The 19,913-nt window shown below is 42.7% G+C and overlaps 1 protein-coding gene across 1 annotated transcript in view; it reads right to left on the bottom strand.

Moving 5' to 3' along the window:
* Positions 1 to 19,913, bottom strand: part of CWF19L2 (CWF19 like cell cycle control factor 2) — a 339,825-nt gene that overhangs the window by 282,257 nt on the left and 37,655 nt on the right. Inside the window, exons 4-5 of the mRNA XM_077484334.1 lie at positions 16,449 to 16,550; positions 7,233 to 7,352 (exon numbers count right to left, since the gene is read on the bottom strand). Coding sequence (XP_077340460.1) covers positions 7,233 to 7,352; positions 16,449 to 16,550 — 222 coding nt within the window. The remainder of the gene's footprint in view (positions 1 to 7,232; positions 7,353 to 16,448; positions 16,551 to 19,913) is intronic.

The raw sequence follows: 19,913 nt of genomic DNA, 5'->3' as shown, positions 1-19,913 counted from the left end.
TCGTAACGAAATTACGTCATCACGTTCTGAAAAATCGATTTTTCGCCAACTTTGTTCCGACCGTGTGTATGCAACAGTTTCGGACAAGATCCGACAGACAAAATCCGACGGGCAAAATCCGACGGATTTGGTTGTGGAAATCTCCGACCGTGTGTACAGGGGCTTAGTCCATAGGGTTCAATATTGGGTTGGCCAACCCTTTGCAGCTATAACAGCTTCAAGTCTTCTGAGAAGGCTGTCCGCAAGGTTTAGGAGTGTGTCTATGGGAGGGTTTGACCATTTATCCAGAAACGCATTTGTGAGGACAGGCTTCAATGTTGGACGAGGAAACCTGGCTCGCAGTCTACGCTCAAATTCATTCCAAAGGTGTTCTGTCAGTTAATATGAATGATTAACCACAAGGAGAATTGTTTATTATTCTCACTAAAATGTTGCCAACATCCCAAACATTTGTTAGAATAAAGACCCTACAAGAGGGACACAAGTCCTCCCCGGTACACTGGGACTTTATGAGCGAACAGAAAAAAGATCATGTATAAATATATAATTTATTTAGAAAAGTTATTTTGTTTAATAAACATGTGTAATAACAAACATAGCAACAGTTTGTATATTGTACATTTGTGAAAAGACAAAAGGTGCATTCAGTAAATTATTACAAATTCCAATGAATGTAGATTTTCTCCTTTTGGCCTGACATGTTTCAGGAAAAATATCCCTTCCTGAGAGGCATTATAGGAGATGGTACAAATGCATTCAACATAAAATTGTAAAGGACTTTCATGCAGATATTTTAAAATCAAAATTTCATAGCAAAAGTAAATTTGCTGCTCTCTGTCCATCAAAAGGCGATGAACCCCACCTGGGCTCAGAACAGCCTTCACAAAGGTCCCCATGAAACAGCCCTGGCATAACAACAGAAAGAAATCTTAAGCCCCATACACACTATCAGTTTTTCTGCTGAGTTTTTCCTTCAGGTTTACCAAAACCATGTAGTAGAAGGGCCTGCCCAATTGCATACACATTGAAACTCCTAAGGTTTGACCTCATATTATATGGTTTTGGTAAATCTGAAGGAAAAACTCAGCAGAAAAACTGATAGTGTGTATGGGGCTTTAGAATGAGTGTATGGACACACGTAGCAGACATGTTGTTGATCCCAAGAGGCAAAGGTGTTCTATCGGGTTGAGCTCAGGACTCTGTGCAGGTCAGTCAAGTTCCTCCACCCCAAACTCGCTCATCCATGTCTATATGGTCCTTGTTTGTGCACTGGCGTGCAGTCATATTGGAACAGGAAAGGGCCATCCCCAAACTGTTCGCACAAAGCTGGGAGCATCAAAATGTCCAAAATGTCTTGGTACGCTGACACCTTAAGAGTTCCCTTCACTACAACTAAGGAGCCAAGCCCAACCCTGAAAAACAACCCCACACCATAATCCCCCCTTCACCAAATGATCGGGACCAGTGCAAAAAGCAAAACCCATAAAGACATGGATGAGCAGTTTTGGGGAGGAGGAAATTGACTGGCTGCACAGAGTCCTGACCTCAACCTGATAGAACACCTTTGGGATGAATCAGAGTGGAGACTGCGAGCCAGGCCTTCTCGTCCAACATCAGTGCTTGACCTCACAAATGTGCTTCTGGAAGAATGGTCAAACATTCCCATAGACACACTCCTAAACCTTGCGGACAGCCTTCCCAGAAGAGTTGAAGCTGTTATAGCTGCAAAGGGTGGGCCAACTCAATATTGAACCCTACGGACTAAGACATTAAAGTTCATGTAAACGCTGACGTCCCAATACTTTTGGCGATATAGTGTACATTTCTATCAATGGAAAACATCTGGTTTCTAAAGAAAACGTACTGAAATACAGAGGCTACCATTGCTGATCTTTGTGAAAATGCTAGTTTCCTGTCTGTCTTTTTCCTTAATATTCTAAGTCACTGATCCAGAACAAGATGCTGCTTGTGACTTCGGAGAAAAATTGAGCCCCAAATATCCATACTCAAGTTAGAGGCTCAGAAAGTACCGAAGCCTTTAAGGCTGCATTCACACCTGAGCGTAGCGTTTTCAAGCGTTTTTTGCGGCGTTTTTTACCGCGATTCGTGGCGTTTTTTTACCGCGATTTGCTGCGAATTTGTGCATGGCAAAAGGTCACCAATGTTAAAAGAAGAAAAACGCCCAAATCAGCCCGATTCGCACGACAAAAAAGGGTCCGGAACTTGTTTGAGCTTCATGCGTAGGGCTTCAGGCGACTTGGAGTGGAGATGTGAACCATCTCTATTGAGAATAATGGATTTTTTCCCCTCCAGCGTTTTGTAGCTTCAGGCGTCAAGCTACAAAACGCTCAGGTGTGAATGGGGTCTTAGAGGCAACAAACAACCATTTTCAAATGGGAGCACTGAACAATGGCAGTCTGTCTTCTTCCATACAGGATTTCTTTAACCTGTTCTAAGCTTGTGGAAAGAAGTAAAAATGAGAATGCTACGCTTGCTTGGCGTCTTGTGTGATACGCAACCTTCAGAGAGCAGTGGTAAGAGACAGATAGTGTCAGCATGAATACTAAAGCATTGTTGCCACAGGGGATGTGCAAAGACATGCCACAATAAGGCTACAGCTTTGTGCAGCTTTTGGGAGTGTTTTATGTATAGTCACAGGCAATAAAGGCCATAATAAGGCCAGTAGACAGTGATAGATGACAATATAGGAAAGTAAACATAGAAACGAATGTATCCAAGCAGCTAGTTTCTTTCACGAATCACTTTGATATGATTGGAAGGGACATCTATGCAAATTAAGAAAAAAACATCAAACAGAAGCAATGATACAAATTTACAAAGTTATATAGCTAGGTTGAAAAACAACACACCGCCAGCAGACCACAAGCTTCCATTTATCGCCAGTTGGGAAAGAGAACTGGGGCTTGAGTTGACTGAGAAATAGGTAGATAGGCTCTGTTTTCTTACAAGACTTCCATCTGTGCCAAACACCAAGAGATGGGTTTCAAGGTATTGACCCCGGTGGTACCACACACCAGCAAAGAATGAGGCAGCACACATCTCAGGTCAGGAGGACCACAAGGTCGGAAAAAATGAACCACTCTCCCTATAATATGGCGTCGGTACCTTAAGTACCCTTACCCAGAATGCACAGCGGGTTGACCACTCCCATCGGGCTGTTTCTGTGTAAAAGGGGTACCCAATACATTTAGCTTGTTGCATTTCCAACCCATACCGGTGGTGACAGCGACACCCACGGTCATGTTGAAACTAGTACAACCCAGCCAAACTGGTACAGAAGCCAGAACTTTAGCACAATTAGTCTGACCCAAACTGCAGCTTCAAACAAACTTAAATTTACAAAAACGCTAGCATTGGTATTAAAAATACCAGCGCTACAGAATGTTTCCCCAATGCTCGGACTTATGCTGGAAATGTGGGGAGGATATTGGCTCTCTTCTCCACATCTTCTGGTCCTTTTGGCTCCTGCAGTCTTACTGGACTGAAGTACACCGTATTGTCCAAGAATTCACTGAGCCATACCAAGAGATCCAGCTTTTTCCCTCTTGCACCACCACGATATACCAAGTAAAGCATATAGGCAGTCCATTTTGCCCCTCCTGATCACAGCCGCGAAGGGATGCATGTTCTGGAAGCAGGCGCAGCCTTTGTTGATTGCCCTCTGGCTGAAAAAGGTTGCAGATATTAATGTGATGGAAGATTTGGTTGCCAAAGAGAAGGGCCTCCGCCAGAAATGTAAAAAAAAAATGTTTTATTGGCACGAGTTTGTTTACTCTGAGGAGTATGCGGGACTAGTCTTATGAACCATCGCAAAGTGAGGGTGTACTCGGAGAACCCTCTGGCCTGGATGAGGTTTCAGGCTGATGGAACCCTTCTCTGACCTACCCCCCCCCCACCCCCCCATTTTTTTCTTCTTTCATTCTCTCCATTCCCTTCCTCTCTCCCCTCCCCCCCCCCCTCTCTTTTTTCTTGCTAGGCCCCTATAGGTCTATTCTAACTCTCTGATGTTCATATTACACAATCTCTACTGTGGAAAACTGTCATATGGGATACGGAGACGCCTTAGATCTGGACGCTTGCAGTCTGCATTTTAGTCAACTGGCAAGACTACAAGTGTAACAATTTTTGTGAAATGGACATTTATTTTTACAAAAGAACACACTGTAAATACAGAGACCACACTAAATTATTGGATTCCAAAGGCTAAAAAAAAACAAAAAAAAGTATTGGATGAAAAACAACATAAAGCCATCTAGTGCAACCATTAGATACAAAAAAATGCTCCATAGGTACAATCCTATCCCCACAGTTGATCCAGGGGTAGGCAAATAAACTATAAAACATGATCCAATTTGCTTCAGCGGGGTAAAAATAAATTCCTTCTTTGTCCCCAAGGAGGTAATCAGGCATTCTCTGAATTAGCAATCCCTGGTTTTAATACACATAAATGTTAGTATCTAGCTATATTTTGTGCATTTAGGAATGCAGACAGCTCTTTATTAAATCAAATCCACTAAACTGACCAGAACCACCTCTGGAGGGAGTCTATTCCACATTTTCACAGCTCTTACTGTGAAAAAACCTTTCCAGATGTGGAGGTAAAATCTTTCTCCAGATTTAAAGAGCGCCCCCTTTTAGTCTGTAATGACCTTAAAGCTCATTTCCATGTTCCTGTCACATTAAATTGTTCGTCTGGACCAGCTTGGTCCTCTGATTGGCTGAGTTGGAGGAGCGGGTTGATGATGTCACACTCTTCATTAACTGAATATAAAGCTGCCTATGAATGGCTGAACACCACTTTGTTCTAGGTGTGAGACAGGAAGTCTGTCTCACAGACGGAACCCAGCACTGTATACAGCTAAAGCTACATGCAGTACATAAAGTGCCTTGAGACATTGTAGGATTTAAAGCGAAGAACTATATACCAAGTGGACCACTGATTTATTTATGCATGTTGATCATAGGCCCCCTTAAGCTCATCTTCCCAAGAGAGAATAAATTTAGTTCCTCTAATCTTTCCTCATTGCAGAGCTCCTCCATGACTCTTATCAGTTTGATTGCCCTTCTCTGCACTTTCTCCAGTTCCCCGATATCCTTTTTGTGAACTGGAGCCCCAAACTGAACTGCATTTTCCAGATGAGGTCTTACTAATGATTTGTATAGGGGCAAAATAATCTCTCTCTCGGAAGTCCATGCTTTTCTTAATACAAGAAAGGACTTTGCTCGCTGTGGAAACCGCAGCTTGGCATTGCATGCCATTAGGTCTATGATCTACCAAAACTCCCAGATCCTTCTCCACTATGGATTCCCCAAGTTGTACTCCTCCTAGTATGTAAGATGCATGCATATTCTTAGCCCCCCCCCCCCCCCCCAAGTGCATAACTTTACATTTAACAACATTAAACCTCATTTGCCAAATAGTTACCCAATTAAACAGTGCCTTGGGGTCGGCTTGTAAATTGCAGAGATCCTGTAAGGACATTATCCCCCTCCATAGTTTGGTGTCATCTGCAAACACTGAAATGGTATTTTTAATCTCAAGCTCTAGGTCATTTATAAATAGAATTAAAAAGTAAGGGTCCCAAGACTGAACCTTGGGGTACATCACTAATAACCTTAGACCATTCAGAGTATGAATTATTCATTATTACTCTTTGAAAGTGTTTTTTTAGCCAGTTTTCTAGCCACTGAAATTGAATTAATTTCTACTTACACCTTCCTTATGAGCTTCATGAGGTTTACCATGGATTTTGTTGTAAACTGTTCAGTGTAACTAGAAGAATTTAGACATTGTCTAAATTATCGGGGATGGTCGTGCTTGGCTCTACACACCTTGCGCTTCATATAAAGTCCCACCTAGCTGCTTGGCTTTTCTATACCTAGAAGAATTGATGCTGATTTGAAGGCAAATGGTGGTCACACCAAAAATTTATTTGATTTGGATTTCTCTTCTGTTCATTTACATTTTTGTATTCATTATGTTAATTTATAAATATAAAAACTATTAACTCTTCTATTTCTCAAAGCATTCTTAGTTTACAGCATTTTTTTCTCCCATAGTGTAGCACTAATTTGTAAATGAAAATTATCATTTGAACCAATTGAAGTCCATATAAACACAATCCATATAGGTACCGTACTTCAGAGCACTCAAGATGAGAAGTCCCACATGTCGTGAAAGTGGTGAAAAAATAGCAGAGGTGTCACCAGCCAGTGATTCCACACCACTCTTACTGTAGGATGTGTGACCCCCTAATAAGAGCAGTCTGATAGGCTTTGTTTACAACGCAAGAAGCCTGAGTAAGTGGCACCAAAGAAATAGATGGATGGATGCAGCCTCCGTACGGGATTATCCCTCTGGGATGAACTCAAATCACCAGGCATGAAAATAAAAAGGTAAGCAATATAACTTAATACCGTTTAGGCTGATTCTTTTTAAAAAGGAGAAGTAGCACTCACATGAAAGCTTAAAAACAAGTACGGCTGATCGTTAATCCAGGAAGCAAAATGGCCGTCATCGACCCATTGGTGCCTCTGATGATGTTTCATTTGAAGAAACGCGCTGGTCAGAGCTACGCGCACACGCCACCCGCATGCGCGGTCAATGTCCGACATTTTGCTTCATGGATTTATAATCAGCTTGTTGATCACGCTTGTTTTTAAGCTTTCATGTCACTTCTCCTTTTTAAATAAATCAGCCTAAACGGTATCACGCTATGTTGGTTAGCTTTTTACACTTTTACACCATGTGGGACTTCTCATCTTGAGTGCTCTGAAGTACCTATATGGATTGTGTTTATAAGGACTTCAATTGATTCAAATAAAAATTTGAACTTACTGATTAGCGCTGCACTATTGGTTTTCTATATTTTATTTGTTCAGTGACTAGACATTGTGCACAGCTGCTGTTATTGTTTACTTTCTTTTTTTCGCTTTCGCGTAGATTTATATATGTTTTTATATTTTCTCACCCCTGACTAAAACTTTTGCACAGTAGTGTTCTTTAATGATGTATTCATGAATACAGAGCTGAATTTGGGTCTTTTATATCTGCCTGGAGTTCAGCTTCAAATAACACGTACTATTAAAAAAAAAAAAAAGTGTACAATTTCATACATTCAGAAGTGACACAAAGTAAGCCAGCATGACTATTTAATGCAATTCACTGAACGCTCAGGTCCAGCCTGCTGGGGGTTTTTTTTGGCTGTTACCTTTTCTACGGCCTCAACTTTTTCACGCTCCAGTGTTTTCTCCTTCTGTCTCTCTGCTCTTAATGCAGCTGTTGATGTCGCTCGCATAGATGTAAAGTCGAAGTTCATCCACTCATCCCTCTGAAATGGAAGCACAGCTTCATTTAGCATTACAGAATACACAGAGCATCTCTTATTTTATGGAGGAAAAGCTATACCTACACCCAGGGCTGGTGCAAGAATTTTTGACACCCTAGGCAAAACCTAATTTTGCCGCCCTCATTGGCTCCACCCCCGACCCCACCCCTTTGCCCTGCCCATATGACGGGAGGTGGCGCTATACAGGAAGCATCGGCTCTGCTTTCTCTATCACTGGCTCCAGTGCTGCACTGCACCTCTAATTACACTACTGGTCGGACGGAGAAGCTGCTTGAGACTGAGTTAGTTACATGCTGCAGCCTGCAGAGCATGCAGACGCGGAGGGAAACCAGTGGCCAGGCGCCCCTAGGCAGCAGTGCGCCCTAGGCGGTTGCCTAGTTTACCTAGTGGTAGCACCGGCCCTGCCTACACCACACAGGAGAGTCTGCGACACATGGGCAGCATTTCAGAATATGCACATATAGGAAACAAGCAGTTATCAGTGGGTGAGATTGTGTTTTCTTACAAGAGAACCTGTCACCTCAACCTGAATGGAGTTCTAAATCTACCCCAATATTTTTATTTTTGGGCTGGGTTCAGTTGAGAAGGGCTTTGTTGAAGGGCTAGGTAGATTTATTCCCCTTCTGCTTTGATATCCCGGATCTATGGATGCCATGCGTCTAAAATGCAGTTCCTATGGAAAGCCAACTAAAGGATTAGTGGCCTAAATATAACACATGCTTTTATGTATGCAGTATTTTCCAATTCACTGGCTCCTCCATAGGTTTATACTGTATGCACAGTAGTATCTATTCCAGCTGCAGGGCTACATGTACACAAGGGGTACTTTCACACTGGGGGGGGATGCGTTGGCGGTAAAGCACCGCTAGTTTTAGCCATGATTTACTGTCGTTTTAGCTGCGCTTTTCGGCTGCTATCGATTTGCAGGTGATTCACAAATGCTGCCTGTTCATTTCAATGGGCAGGGCATTTTGGGAGCGGTGTATCCACCGCTCCCAAATCACCCCAAAGATGCTGCTTGCAGGACTTTTTTTCCCATCCCCCAAGCGCACTGCCCCAGTGTGAAAGCATCGAGCTTTCAAACTGGGAAGGCATGAGAGGCGCTTTTCAGATGCTTTACAGGTGCTATTTTTAGCGCTAAAACGCCTGAAAAGCGCCCCCAGTGTGAAAGTACCCTAAGCCTACCCTGACCAAGGGAAACTGCTAAATGCATTTTTGCCTTGCTTTGCGTTTTTTTTCGCAGCCAGCGGTCAGTCGAGGGAGGTTTAACCTCACCTAAACGCAGCAGCGTTGAGTTTAAGAGCTTTGGTAAAAAAAACGCCTGTGTGCATGAAGCCTAACATTTCTACCAGTTGCTGAATAAAATCTGCACAATAGTTATGGACAGCAATTAAGTCCCAGTGAGGGCTCAACTCTGCGTCACTCCATCAAAAAATAAAGCAAATACATTTTGCATACTAAGCAAAAGGTAAAAATATGTAAATGTAAATCCAACATTTCGTATTCCTGATATGTGCCTGCTGTACCATGTATTTGTTTGAAAAAGTATTCTCTTCTCTTTGTATTGCTTCCTTTGTGTGAAATCCCTGGTGTCCCTGCTAGTCCCTCTGCTTTCCTATGTAAAAACTGCCTACACTAAGGAGGAGAACACAGGGTGGTCAATCTCTAGTTGTGCTGGTAACTCAGTCTGCTCTCCCGCAATGATAGACTTGCACAGCCATTCACTGGGAGGATCATTGTGCTGCTGTTTCTCCTCCCCCAGCCCTCTGAGCTCATTGTGCAGCTGAGGACAGAATGTGTGTGATCACTTATTAAAAAGGAAAAGGGTGTTAATGTTTTTATATCTATATGCAAATGTTTTGCTTTTCATTTAAATTTTAAACTGAAAGGGTTGTTTTACAAGGTGAGAGTTTAACCCCCCTGACGGTATTCCCGAGTCTGGCTCGGGGTGGAATTTTTATACCAAGAGCGGTAACCCCGAGCCAGACTCGGGACCGCATCGCTTCTCCCTCGGATCCAGCATTGTCTCCGCGCTGTACGAGCGAGCCATGTCTCGCACGATCTGTCACGGAGCCGATCTCCGTGCCTTTGCGAGCGTTGCGACGCACGGGGATGGAGATCGGCGCCAAATTCAAAAAGTGAAACAGACAGTATACATACAGTATAATGTAATCTTAAGCCGTGTACACACGGGCGGACTGTCTGGACAACTTAGTCCGTCGAAACACATTTCAGCGGACAGTCCGCTCGTGTGTGGGCTTCAGCTGACTTTTTCAGCGTGCAGTCTGGCGGACTAAGTATTTCGGAATTTCCGTAATATTGTCCGTCAGACTTTGGTTTCAGCGGACAATCCGCTCGTGAGTAGGCTAGTTCGATGGACTAAGTATGGCGCATGCTCAGAAAGGATTTACACGGCGGAAGGTTGCATTGCTGTGTATTGGACGTCCTATTTCTAGTCCCGTCGTACGTGCTGTACACGTCATCGCGCAAGCTTTCGACGGACTGTTTGTTCATCGTGTGTGGTCAAGTCCGTTCATTCGAAAGTAGGACGGACTGTCCGTCGGATTGTCTGACGGACTAAGTTGGCCATACAGTCCGCCCGTGTGTACGTGGCTTTACAGATTACATTGCTGTATGTAAATATTTCACATCCCCTTTGTCCCTAGTGGTCTGTCCAGTGTCCTGCATGCAGTTTTATATAATAAAAACTGTTCTTTATGCCTGGAAACTGGAGATTGTCCATAGCAACCAAAACTGTCATTTTTACATCAGAAATGGTTTTAGACCAGCTAGAAAATAGCGATAATAAATTGGAATCACTCGCAGAATTGAGCGATAGCTATTTGTGGGGAGATCCGTCATCAAATACTGAAAAGTAATGACAGTGACAATTCTGCAACTGAGCAAATTTCAGTGTTTTTGATTTGATTACATTATTGAATCATTTTTATTATTGTTATATTATTATTTGGTACAATTATTTATAGTTATTTATTATATTATAATGAATGATTTCATTTTTCAAACGTTATCATACCCGGAATGTCTGCTAGACTCTGGTTTGGACAGATTTAAGTGAGTTATTCCTAAGAATTACAGGACTACAATAAAAAAAGCCAAATTTTCATGCAAATAATTGTACCGCTTTCAGCGCCTAAAATCCGAAATAATCGCACCGCCAGGGAGGTTAACCACTTCTGGACTGGCTCACGCCGATATATACGTCGGCACTTTGAAGAGGGATATCGTTATGGCAGCACCTAGTTGCCATAACGCCAGTATCCTCTCTTCTTCAGTGAGTGGTGTCTGGTTTCAGATAAAAGTGGTCTCAGCGGTGGATTCCCCGCAAGGTCACTTTTATTGGTGGCAGGAGAGGGCCGCTCTCCGGTGACCTCTGTCGCTTACCGGAGCCGTCGGCATCAGCAGAGGCGATCCGGTCCTTTTCTGTGTGTGGTATGGAGCTGAGTGAGGGGAAGCTGGCCCCCACCCGACCCCATATTTCTCCATAGACAGGTTAATGTGGTTAATAATGACATTTGTGGATCATGATTATTTGTGAAGCAGTTACTGAACATAGTGAACATCTGCACACTCCAGTTCCATTGGACGCTGTGGTAGTGTGCTCAGATGGCCGAATGAATATCAACTCCTATGAGGGGACAGCTTGGACAGGACACCGACATCCTCATTACAATCTGAGAGTCACATATCACCATATGAAGATTTCAGCGAAAACACAGGGACATCTACAATATATTAGATTTCATTCTATAAAACAATGCAGTAACGAAGCAACCAATTTACATTTGTCCTTTAACGATCATTTGGCAGGGAACTGAAGCTTACTGAATGCTAATCTGCTGTAGCACTTTGTGCTGTCTTATTGAGTATGCCTGCTCATGTTTCTGTATTCCACATACAAAAATTACCAATTATAAATCTGAACACTAAGGACTTGTTCACGTCACTTGCTTTGTGGCAATGCACAGCGAACGATTGAAACATATCAAGCAAGGTGCAAAGTGTTGTTATTTAGTTTGATTGGCAACTCTATACAACACTGTTGTGAAAAAAAATAGTGCAGGAGCAGAAGTGAAACAGCAGCATATGCATCAATGCAACACAACTGGGTTTGGACCCCAAGAATATTCCTAGGGTTTCATGGCATCCCGAGGGCATCAAAGTTTCCTGGCATTTAGCACTCTTCATAGCATTGAGATTATGTATTAAAGTCATTATAAAGGCAGAAGGTTTTTTTGTTTATCTTAATGCATTTTGGAATCGCACTGGTTCACGCATCGCTATAGTGTGAACCCAGACTAAAGAATGTGCTGGTTTCTTGTTTTTTTATTCCCCAATTTGCAGGGAAACAAAATCCAGAACATTTCCACTGACAGGATAGAGCTCTGCTTTGTTTAAATAGGCAGAGCTCTGTTTCTGTCTTTTTCCTTGCCAATCAGGGGGTTCCAGCGGTCATCCATTGGCCTGCACCCACAGATGGGCTTGTGCTGTGCGGGAACCCCCCTACCTGGAAGTGCCGAATCACATACTAGGTAGAAGAGAGCCACTTTGCCGCCATATAACGGAGCTATACAGTTGGAAAATGGCTATACAAACATTTGTCTGCAATCCCCTATTCTCTAATGTAAGTGGTGTACACAGTGGTGTAGTGGTTAGCACTCTCACCTAGCAGTAAAAAGGGTCGCTTGTTCGAATCTCAACCACTACCTACCATCCATCACTACCTGCCTGGAGTTTGCATGTTCTCCCTGTGCCTGCGTGGGTTTCCTCCAGGTACTCCGGTTTCCTCCCACAATCCAAAGACATGCAAGTAGGTTAATTGGCTTCTGTCCAAAATTGGCCCTAGTATAAGAATGGGGATTGTTGGCTCCTTGAGGGTAGAGACTGATATTAGTGTGAAATGTACATGGACAGGGACAATTGTAGACATTCACTCAGGTTGAACTGGATGGACTGGTGTCTTTATTCAACCTAACTATGTAACTATGTAACATCCACAGTAGGATGCTTGCTGTATTTCACAATTAGAAAGGTCAGGTACTTTTGTTGGTTGAGAATACCTGCCTCGTAACCAATCCATAATAAAGGTGTGCTGTAGAGTTAAAGTAGAACTCTAGGCAAAACCTTCTTTTTTAAATTTTGGATAGAGTAAGGGAGGGTTATAACCCCTGTAAGGTTAATTTTGGCCATCTTTGCCCCATTGTGGAGATTTTCCTTCACTTCCTGTCCCATACTCAAGCAGGAGTGAGGAAATCCCTGCAAATTAGGGGAACTCTTGGGGACCTCAGGTCACTAGAAGTAGTGTCCCCATTGGAAGATTTCCCCTCTATTACTTTTCTGGGGACAATCCAAAATTTGGGATTTTCTTTTACTTTCAATAATGATAAACGAGACAAACAGAGAGGGTGAACAGGGGTTCTAATCCATCTTCACTCTATCCAAAACTAAAACAAAAAAAATAGTTTTGCCTTTAGTTATACTTTAGGCCAGGGGTTGACAAATTTGCTTGGAATCTAGGAGCCAGCTTAAAAAGTTAGGAGCCAGGTCCGTGAAGGCGATCCGGACCTGTCCCTGGCCTGACATGGAGACGAGTGAGGGGGAAGATAGCAGCGCCGTCGCCGTCTCCAAGTCATTGCCCATAGCTCTTAGAGGGACATTTTATTTATTTTTTTCAAATGACAATTTTTTTTTCAATTGCATTTTAGTGTAAATATGAGATCCGAGGTCTCTCTGACCCCAGATCTCATATTTAAGAGGACCTGTCATGCTTTTTCTATTACAAGGGATTTTTACATTCCTTGTAATAAGAATAAAAGTGACACAACATTTTTTTAAAAGAACAGTGGAAAAAAAAAAAAGTTAAAATAAGCAGAAAAAATAATAATTTTTAAACGCGTCCTGTCCTGCCCGCATATAAAATCGGTGTTCGAACCACACCTAGGAGGTAGCGCCGTGATCGGTAGAGTGAGAGCAATAATTCTAGCCCCAGACCTCCTCTGTAACTCAAAACATGCAACCTGTAGAATTTTTTTAAACGTCGCCTATGGAGATTTTAAAGGGTAAAAGTTTGTCGCCATTCCATGAGCGGGTGCAATTTTGAAGCGTGACATGTTGGGTATCAATTTACTCGGCGTAACATTATCTTTCACAATATAAAAAATAATTGGGCTAACTTTACTGTTGTCTTATTTTTTTATTAACTAAATTATTTTTCCCAACAAAAGTGCGCTTGTAAGTCCGCTGCACAAATACGGTGTGACAGACAGTATTGCAACAACCACCATTTTATTCTCTAGGGTGTTAGAATAAAAAATATATATAATGTTTAGGGGGTTCTAAATAAAGGGAAGAAGAGGCAGGTAATATAAAACAGGCAGAGGAAGCTTCATTAACATTGCTGGTTTGTCATACCAACGGCGACCACAAGAGGGCGCCAGATTCCATAAGGAATCATAGGACCGCAGAAGGCCTCAAAGCCGCGGCCTAAATTTTCGGCCGTCGCCGGAACGGCTCGACGCGATCACGCTGGGGGGGTCCACAGAGACAGGATACCCCCAGCTGTGCTGCCCCAGGCGCGAGGTTGCTATTTCTAGTCGCCAATGCGACCTGGCGCCCGGGTTTTGTCGAGCCCTGCTTTAGGCCTCATGCACACTGGATGTTAAAATAACGTTCTAAAAATGTCAGTAGCTTTGCAGTGAGTTTTTCAACTTACTTCAATGTTTTTGCAATAGCGTTTCTTAGCGTTTCTTAGCGTTAGCGTTTTTTGAAGGAAAACTATTTTTTTTTTTCAATGGATCAAAAACTTTTAAAAAACGGTGGTGAGCGACATTTTTGAGCGTTAGCGCGTTTTTACAGCTGAAAAACATCTCTCAGAACACACTAGTTTTGTTTTGTTTTTTACTGCTCAAAAGCGGCACTGCCCAAAACTGCTGATATCAGCCCATGTGTGCATGGACACATAGGATAACATGATGGAGAGTTTAATGACTGTAGAAAAAAAAATGTCTACTGCCAAAAACAACTGCTGTAAAAACGTCCAAAAACGTCCAGTGTGCATGAGGCCTTAAAGGTCAGGGTTTTGTGAAGGCCACTCGTTTGTCCACACCAGACCCATCAAACCATGTTTTTTGGACCTGGTGTTTTGCGCCTGGACTCAATTTGAAAAGGATCAACATACTTTAGTAGTATACATATCATGAAAATCAGTTTCTCTGTTCTCTTTTTATTTTTTGGAAACATCACATCCTTGGTTCACACCTGCGCGGGCTTTCAGGCCTCGTTTGTGCGGGGACAGCAGTCCATTAATTTGCTGTGCCTGTGTTTGCCACAGAAAAAAGGTTCATGCACCATTCTGTAAACGCAGTGGCCGCACCATGCGATTTCCCTGTGGTCCCTCCAAACGCGCTGCATCCCCACTCATCTCTACAGAGTGGCGTGTTTTGTCTGCGGGTGGTTGTGGGTGCGGGAACAGCTGCGATTCTTGCACCCGCCCCGCATAGTGTGAACTGGGCCTATGAACATAAGTTTTTGTACATTTTTGGGCCTGCAGAAGGAAAAACAAATCCCATGTTACGCAAGATCCTGTTTTTGTGCATTATGAACAGCAAAGTAGCCTTCAGCCCTCCTTCATATTGAACACGGGCTTTGAAATCGTAGAACTTCATCTGAATTTGCATGATTTGAAAGTCGCATTTCAGTATAACTTGGAAGCCATCTGTGCGGCTTCATGCAAAAATGTTTATGCAAGTAGCACCCTAAATTGCCAAAAGTAGTGCAGGAACTGCTTTTTCAAATCGATGTAGCACCGTAAAGTCGGCGACGCATCAACTTGAACAGTGCCATTACTGACAACAGGGTATTGCAACTTGAGGTCAAATCGCATGACAAGTCATGCTAACGTGAACGAGGGCTTACAGACATGTGGAAAGAAACAAAGTAGCCAAGGCCTGCCTGCCTGCCTGCCTGGATTAATTAAATGTAACCATATTTATGAAATAGTATCCGCATTTCAATGTGAGCAAAGAAAGTGCAGCTCCCAGATAGAAGGGTAACCAACCACAGTACAAGCAACACGGACAAGCAGATTAGGCAGGTAGTGTAGAGCCGGACCCAGCAAAAAACATGCCACTGGCAGCATCTCACAGCCTCAAATGCTCCAATGTGTTTTTGGCTGCACTTAACCTTTTCAACACAGAGAAACACTTGAAATAACTTTCCGGGCTTAAAGCAGTTGTATAGTCATTTTAAAACTTTTAACCTACAGGTAAGCCTATAATAAGGCTTACCTGTAGGTAAAAAAAAAAAAAGATATTGCCCTCGCAATGCACCACTGACTGCAGCGGCACACGCGCACAGGGGATTCTCGGCTGAAAGTGTGGCAGATGCCGGACCCTGCTGGAAAGAAATCTCCCGCGCGCATGCGCGGGAGTGACGATATCGCGGCTCCGGCCACTCACAGCGCCAGAGCCGCAATACACAGAAGACAAGCAGAGGGAACATGTCAGCTTCCTCGGTGTGGATCGGGCCAGATGTCGGGGCCTCGTTCTAAGGTATTTCATAATGAGCTAGTATGTGGTGCATACTAGCTCATTATGCCTTTTCCTTTGCTGGTCAAAAAAAAAAAAAAAACTTCATCGGGTTTACTCCCGCTTCAAGGAACCTCTGCTAAAAATGACTATATCTACATTAGTGTGATGGTCAGTGGGAAGACTGCTCCTTACACTTGTGGTCATTGGGAAGAATGTCCCTCTTACAGATAGCTAAAAGGATCAATGGCGTCAGTGGGAACTTATCTGACAGGCAAAAATCGGTCATTGCTCAAGGAACCCCTAGCAACCTCTGGTCGGAGACCTAGACTTCCATGGAACCCTGGCTGAGAAACCCTGACTTTTTAAAAAGAACTCATAAGTGTGCTTATAATTCTCTACGGCGCAGAGCCCTAGAGGAGCATGTCTTGGTCTGAACCATGGTCTGTGCTATATCAGCAGGAAAAGTGACAGCTAACAAATCACAAAAATACTAAAATACAAATTCTATGGCAAATAAATAAAATTGTACCTCCAGTGCTGGGCCAACTTTACTTTCCTGAGGCTCTTTCTGGATTTTCCATGCCTTCTTGTCGCTGGGTGGGGCAGCCACAACCCATTCTCCCTCAGAATCCTGAAAAGATCCAAAAAACACATTTACAAAATGACAGAAATTGTTGTTGATTTTCCCAGAACGTAACCACTTACTGACCGCCCCATAGCAGATTTAATGCTACAGAGTGGCTCTTCTTTGCAGGATTACATATATACATGATTCTGTACTTCCGCCTACAGGGCACAAGTGAGCTGCTGGCAGTCCCCGTTTCTGTTATGATCATTCGCAGCACGAGCCAATCTGTAGGTGCCGGACGCTGGATGTCCGCTGGCACCCACTGATCATTGGGCAGAGACTCAGAACCGAGATCTGCCTATGTTTCACATTAAAAAGCATCACTGTTCATACTGAAAAAACATACTGTAGGTCTTTCTGAGAGAAAATTCTATAACTTTTGAAAGACAATGTCAGAAAAAGAAAGCCTTCTTTGGTTTCAAACCATATGGCCAGTTGCACACAGGCATAAAAATTTACTGATGTTTACTCAAGAACTCAGAAGATCCGTCAGTAAAAAAATCTGCTTAAAGAGTAATGTTGAGTATAGGCGAGTAAAGGTACCTAAGCGTATAGACAAGTAAAATTCTTATTCATTGATAATCATTTATACTCACGTAAACATGCCTATAGACGAGTAAACACGTGTATGCGAGTAAATGAACAATGCATCTCATTTCAAATCAGTAAAAAACATGGCGTTTTTTTAATTCCCATGTACAAAAGCCCTAAAGTGATAAAGTCTTTTTCTTTTTTTTGTTATAAATAACGAAACATGTTATACTTACCTGCTTTGTATAGTGGTTTTGCACAGAACAGCCCAGATCCTCCTTTTCTCTTTCAGCGCTCCTGGTCCCCTCCAACCTGTTGAGTGCCCTCACAGCAAGCAGCTTGCTATAGGAGCACCCGAGTCAAGCTGCTGCTCCGTGTCCATGCAGACAAGGAGCCGCAGCCTGGCCCCAACCCCTTGTCTCTCCTCACTGGCTCATTGACTTTGATTGACACCAGCAGGAGCCAATGGGGCGTTGCTGCTGTCTCAGCCAATGAGGAGGGAGAGTCGCCTACAGCCAAGTCTCTCGTGCAACATCGCTGGATCAAGATGGGGCTCAGGTTAGTATTAGGGGGACTAAGGGGGGCTGCTGCACTCAGAAGGCTTTTCATCTTGGAATGCATTTACATTAAAAAAACGTATGCATTTAAAACCACTTTAATAAACATTACTGCAGAATTAATAAGCCCCTAGCTGAAATGTGAAAATGGCTCTGGAGCTTGGTTGGTTAAAAATGCTGCCTTATATAACCAATCAAAAGTGAAATTTCATTAATATAACAAACAAATGGCTGAAAAGCCCACACTCTAATGTCTATAGCCGAAAACTGATGACAGCTAAGAACACATTATATACTAGTATATGTTCAGACTTGTATGATAAAATACCAAGGAGAAAAGATTTGGGATTAAACATATAAATATCGTCCCATTGAAGTTGAACTCCAGGCAGAAACCTAAAAAACAACAAATGGATGCAGTAATGTGCTTATGAAAAAGCCATTCGCCCCATGTGTTTAGGCTTATTGTGCGACTTGTTACATTAAAAGTAACACGTTCATTTTTAATGGACTGCCAGTGAAGCTTAGCCCATGATAAAGACATGACTTTCTTTTTATTTTTAAACTTCAGCACACCAAAACGCACAAACGGTGAAAACTTGCAAAGTGGTAAATTGTGCATTTAACTGGACATTAGTGTAACGCATTAGTGTAAATGGGCTCTGTATGTTTTTAAATGCAATACCCGAGTTAGACTTGGCATCAGACTCTGCTACCTTACTATTATGTTGTTGCTCCCTCACTGTTATAGCCTGTGGGAGGGTAGGTGCTATGTTGCTGAACTTTAGCATAGAAGAGGTAAGTCACCAGCCTGACCTCTGCTTTACAGAGCTATCGTTGAGGGGATACACTGCCTTGAAAAACATTCACACCCCTTCAAATGTTCCACATTTTGTCATGTTAAAACCAAAAACGTAAATGTGTTATCGGATTTTTATGTGATAGACCAACACAAATTGGCACATAATTGTGAAGTGGAAGGAAAATAATAAATGGTTTTCAATTTTTTTTTTACAAATAAATATGTAAAAAGTGTATTCAGTCCCCCTGAGTCAATACTTCGTAGAATAACCTTTTGCTGCAATTACAGCTGCAAGTCTTTTTGGGATGTCTCTACCAGCTTGGCATATCTAGAGAGTGACATTTTTGGCCATTCTTCTTTGTCAAATTGGATGGAGAGTGTCTGTGAACCAAAATGTTCAAGTCTTGCCATAGATTCCCAATTGGATCTAGGTCTGAACTTTGACTGGGCCATTACAACACATCAATATGCTTTGATATTAACCATTCCATTGTAGCTCTGGCTGGATGTTTATGGTCGTTGTCCTGCTGGAAGGTGAACCTCCGTCCTAGTCTCAAGTCTTTTGCAGACTCTTAACAGGTTTTCTTCTAAGGTTGCCCTGGTTTTCTTCTTTCTTCTAAGGTTGGGTCTATCCAGCTTTCCACCAACTCTGACCAGCTTCCTTGGCCTGCTGAAGAAAAGCACCCCAACATGATGCTGCCACCACCATGTTTCACGGTGGGCATGGTGTGTTCAGGTTGATTTGCAGTGTTCGTTTTCCGCCACACATAGCGTTTTGCTTTTAGGCCAAAAAGTTCAATTTTGGTCTCATCTGACCAAAGCACCTTCTTCCACATTTGCTTTGTGCCCTACATGGCTTCCCACAAACTAAAAACGGGTCTTCCTATGGCTTTCGTTCAACAAAGGCTTTCTTCTTGCAACTCTTCAATAATGGGCAGATTTGAGGAGTGAACAACTAAAAGTTATACTGTGGACAGATTCTCCCACCTGAGCTGTGGATCTCTGCAGCTCCTCTAGAGTTACCATGGGCCACTTGGCTGCTTCTCTGATTAATGCTCTATTTGCCCGGCCTGTCAGTTTAGGTGGATGCCCATGTCTTGGTAGGTTTGCAGTTGTTCCATACTTTCCATTTTCAGATGATGGATTGAACTGTGCTCTGTGAGATGTTTAAAGCTTGGGATATTTTTTTTATAACCTAACCCTGCTTTAAACTTCTCCACAACTTTATCCCTAAACTGTCTGGTGCTGTTCTTGCCCTTCATGATGCTGTTTGTTCGCTAAGGTTATCTAACAAACCTCTGAGGGCTTCACAGAAAATCTGTATTTTTATACTGAGATTTAATTACACACAGATGGGCTCTATTTAATAATTAGGTGACCTTTGAAGGTAATTGGTGCCACTAGATTTTAGTTAGGGGTATCAGACTAAAGGGGGCTGAATACAAATGCATGCCACACTTTTCAGATATTAATTTG

The sequence above is a fragment of the Lithobates pipiens genome, unplaced genomic scaffold (genome assembly GCF_037356315.1).
Source record: "Lithobates pipiens isolate NorthernLeopardFrog02 unplaced genomic scaffold, aLitPip1_a1.2 Scaffold_16, whole genome shotgun sequence".
Classification (NCBI taxonomy): Eukaryota; Metazoa; Chordata; class Amphibia; order Anura; family Ranidae; genus Lithobates; species Lithobates pipiens.
The sequence above is the reverse complement of the archived record's forward strand: the minus strand, read 5'-3'. Positions and strand labels throughout refer to the sequence as shown.